A 4,577-nucleotide genomic window follows, 5' to 3' on the forward strand; every position below is an offset into this window, starting at 1 on the left:
ATTTATTACAGTTTGTTGCATTTATTTAAATACTCTTAGTGTGTCGGTAACAAGTATTACACTGTTAGGCCTACTGTTACGGCTATCTTATTAAAAGTATTGTTGTTATAACAGAAATATATGTGTGTTGTATCTTTGTTTGACTCTTCAGGTTGTAAAATGTTATAGATGGAATTTGGTGAATATCTGGGTTCAGTGTATGTCAGGTCTACTGGGGCCAACTGAAACTATTAGATCTTGGAAGATCATGTGATTGGTGGTTGATGCTTTCAAAATGTATTTGTACTTCAGCAACTCACATATTCTACATAATGTTCACATAGGGACAGTACTTATTTTAAGGTAGATTGTTGTTGACATTTCTGGTGCTTTGAGCTCTAAAAACCTTTGTAATCATCACAGCTACACTTCTAATCCCAACCCTCACCAAATATCCCTTCTATCCAAACATATTCTCACTGTAAAGGTTTTAAAGCTGATCTCACAGATACAGAAGAATCACAGATACAGAAGAAACACACACACACACACAGGATTATCGAACAATCTAAACTAGATTAGAAAGTATTAATTACATCGGTGGAACCTGATCCAAACCAATCCTCTAATCTGATCTAACCAGAACTGTGTGTGTCTGTCTGTTTGTGTGTCACTTCCCCGCAAAGGTGTGATGAATGTGAGAGTTGTGCAACAACTGTGGAGCCATCCACGACGGCTGTAAACACACTGAGTCAGTACACATGATGGGTCACATGCACACTGCTAAACAGTGCATGACCCAAAAACGTAGACACAGCATCACCCAGACAGTGCCAAACACGGTGCATCACGTACAAACACACACAGTGCTACACACAAATGACACAGACACCAGGCTGGTTGATGGAAACACTGCAGGTATTTTTAATGCTTCTGTGGAAGGTGCTGCAGTGAAAGTCACACACACACACACACTTTTATTGGAAATAGGATGCTCCTTCCTGTCAATAAACACACTCCCACACAATTTATCAGCTTCACACGTGTTCAGTCTTCACTGATTTTCACTACAGAATCACAAAGCTGCAACAGAAACAAAAAACATGCTATTAGGGCTCCACTTAATGAATAATGTCTAAATATCCATTGATCCGTTTATTTCATTTGGGGATTAATCAAGCATCTTGTTTGCTAAATAACTTTAACAAACACAGAAATCTTTACTGTCCATCAATCAATTGATCAAATGATTGATATTTCACAGTCCCGGGAATCAACAGGCAGATGAACTTTAAAAGGCAACAGCACAAATATTTTAAAATCAACTGGGAAATTGAATTTGTTAATAAGGAATAACATTTATTTTTGCACCAAACTCGGGAGAAAGTTTACAGTTGTAGCCCCACTAAGGAGAGTTAAATCAAAAGCTTAACAACACATGAACTATTCAAAAAATCTATTATTTGCACACTAAATTATATTTTTTTGCATAACATGCGCAGCCCTTTGTAGACTATATTCTGTCAAGGCACTATGCTGTTTGTTGAGTGGAGAAATTTAAAACCAAACTCTGTCAACATAACACACAATCAATAACATATAATATACACATCATGATATTTTAGGACAATATCTTTAACATTGATAGATTCTGTATGGAAATTCTCAATATATCTGCACTAACTTACAGCAAGTTTTTCAATTTGTGAGTGACTGAACTGTAGCTAGAAGTCTATTAAACTGAGGATGTTCTCTGTTTTCTCACATTTAACACCAAAATAATTAGCAGCCCTAAATTAATTAATCTGTGCAACACTACAACAACATACAAAGCCATAAACGCTGCACCCTCTGTGAAAGAGGATGCAATTGCCAAACAATTAAAGGTTCCAACTTCTTCATTGAAATGTCTTTGCTGCTGGTGTTTAGGATCATTTGTTGAATATATGAACATAGAAAGGCGTCTTTGAAGATTTAGGCTGTAACAGACATTTTGACCTTTTTCTGATGTTTTTATGGGCAATCTTAGCTACACTTCCGGTAAGAAGAAAAGCTTAATAAATTGTATTTTGTTCAATATGTCAAACTGTCAGTATATTGTATGTTGCCTTGTTGGAGGAGCCTGGGATTTAAGATTTCAATTGCAAACCACTACACTGTAACTATTGTGCATAGGACAATAGAGCCTTTAAATTATTGAATCTCCACATATTTTTAATTACTCATACAGTGGTCACCTCGACCTTCTTCCTTGCCGCTTTTGTTTCCTTTCCCTCTTTCTTTTCACCTCCTAAACTTCTGCTCTATAAAAATGTGCTGGCATGTATCTCTACTGTTTTAAAAGCCAATAACTGTCAGGACAACACACACACACACACACACACACACACACACACACACACACACACACACACACACACACACACACACACACACAAAAGCTGAAATGTCTGTAAAGGTTTTATGCATTTAGGATACATACAAACTATGTTGATCTTTTATATTAAAAGTAATGAAAATGACGTACAGTACTGCAGACGAGACGCTTTGCTGTATGTTGAGTGGAGAATTGCCAACCGAAGTGCGTTAACAAAACAGACTATTATATTTGTTTTTCATTTTCGATGACGCACATATAATGGAGAACACAAAATAAGATATTGTAGGACAATATCGGTGATTTTCTTACATTCGTCATGAACATTAACAATGTACATGCCCTTTCAGACAGCAAACATCGATATTTCCTTCCATCAATGCTGACTTTACAGTGGCTAACACAGCGAATTAAACTGATAAAGGTAAGTGGTTAAAAAAAATATTCTGGCTTTAAGTTTTAAATGTATGGAAGGCTGCTTGCTCATTACAGACAACTGAACAGTGACTACAATCTCCAGGAAAAGGCAAGCGAGTCCGTTTAACCTGGTAAATGTGGTCATTAATCGATTCCTTAAATGGGCAGATTTGTATATCGAGGCTGGCCTACCGACTCATGTGTTGATGCAAATGCCAAAACAACAGCGGCAGCCACTCCGTAGCATCTTCTACGTAGCTACCATGCGGCTTCTCCCGGGACATACGCAAATGTTCCACTCGGTTGAGGAAACACAGGTGTAAAAATATCTAATTTGACTCACAAAACTTGTTTTAGCTGAAGCAGGTATTATTTTAAACCTTACCGCCTGCAGCTTGTGCTGTACGGCCGCCTTCCCGAGCGGCGGCGGGTCGCCCTTCTTTTGCAGCCCCCTCCGCGGGTGCTCCTTGTCTGCTTTGTTGAGCCCCCCGGCTCGCTCCTCTCTCTTCTCCCGGCTCCTGGCGCCTCCGTCCCCGCCGCCTGCGGAGTCCAGGCTGCTGAAGTTCCACACGATGAGGGTCTGGACCAGCAACACGGCCAAGGCGGCGATCAGCAGGGCGGACTTGGAGCGCCGGGCCAGCCTGCGGGGACACGGGATACCGGTCATCTTTCTCCTCCTCCTCCTCCTCCCTCCGGCTCAGGCTGAGAGCCCCATCCGCTAAACACCGACAGCGGGGTGTGAATGCTCCCCTACTCGGCCTGAGAGGGACTACTGCCAGGCAGAGGAGGAGGGAGGGAGGGAATTTGGCAAAGGCTTGAAATGAGGAGAGAGAGGTTGAAGGCGGTAGAGAGGACACGGAGGCCCCCATGTGGCCATTGACATGTAAACAGTTTAGTGAACATTTATTTTTGTCATTAAGAGCAAATTACGTCGCTGCAGTTTTATTAACCATGCGGAGAAGAGGAGCACAAGAAGTCACTGCCGGAGCCAGCATTTCTGCGGGCCTGGGCAGCATGTTGTAGAGTAGCTCCGATAAATAACCAACAACCAACTGCAACTACGAACAAAAATAGAGAATACAATAAAATAATACTAAAACTGAACAATAATAACATAAAATAATAATAATGGTAATAATATGAATTAGTGCTCTCAAATTGATAAATGCATGCAAACATATGATAAAAATACAAATAAACTAAATGATTTGCATGCACAATGCACATTTCTTGCATTGTGCCAGTCCAAGCGGATTTATTTGAGCTACACACAATAACAACTGGCCCTTGAATTCTCATAAGAAATAATGAAAATGAATTAATACATGTCAAAAAAATGTATCTTGGTTCAACTGATGGGAGATTAATGATATTTAATACACACACACACACAAACACACACATGCAGTAGCTGCTCTCCTTCTAATACATTTTCCACCAGATTAGTCTGATTTCCTTCATATTGCAGCAAAGTGCGAGAAATCTAATTGAATGAACATCTAAAAATTGAAATAATTTCTTCTATTTTTGACTACTTGCCCTCATCAGACATTGCCAAAGTGGATATCAGCAGGATCGTCGACGTTCACACCGGAGTACTTTTCCCCTTACTTTTCCCCGTACTTTTCCCGTTTAGTTCCGTTAGTAGGCTACCCCTTATTTTGCGTTCACACCAAAAAGAGAACTTAGTTCCGGGAACTTTTACCCCCATTGACTAACTTATGGCAACACAAAAATGGGAGCGGTGGAGTGATGAGGAGTGCAAGATATATATAAACACACACACACACACACACACACACAC

General features: G+C 40.1%; 1 protein-coding gene across 1 annotated transcript; it reads right to left on the reverse strand.

Annotated features, from left to right (window-relative positions):
• Nucleotides 1–998: 998 nt before the first annotated feature.
• LOC104950264 (xylosyltransferase 1-like) lies at nucleotides 999–3,562 on the reverse strand. The gene is made up of 2 exons (XM_010776757.1): nucleotides 3,159–3,562; nucleotides 999–1,062 (listed from the first exon to the last, which is right to left on the reverse strand). Exons 1-2 carry the CDS (start codon nucleotides 3,438–3,440, stop codon nucleotides 1,027–1,029), a joined length of 318 nt encoding a protein of 105 aa, XP_010775059.1. The 5' UTR covers nucleotides 3,441–3,562; the 3' UTR covers nucleotides 999–1,026.
• Nucleotides 3,563–4,577: the final 1,015 nt, after the last annotated feature.

The sequence above is a fragment of the Notothenia coriiceps genome, unplaced genomic scaffold (genome assembly GCF_000735185.1).
Source record: "Notothenia coriiceps isolate Sejong01 unplaced genomic scaffold, NC01 NC01_scaffold00017328, whole genome shotgun sequence".
In the NCBI taxonomy this organism is placed as follows: domain Eukaryota; kingdom Metazoa; phylum Chordata; class Actinopteri; order Perciformes; family Nototheniidae; genus Notothenia; species Notothenia coriiceps.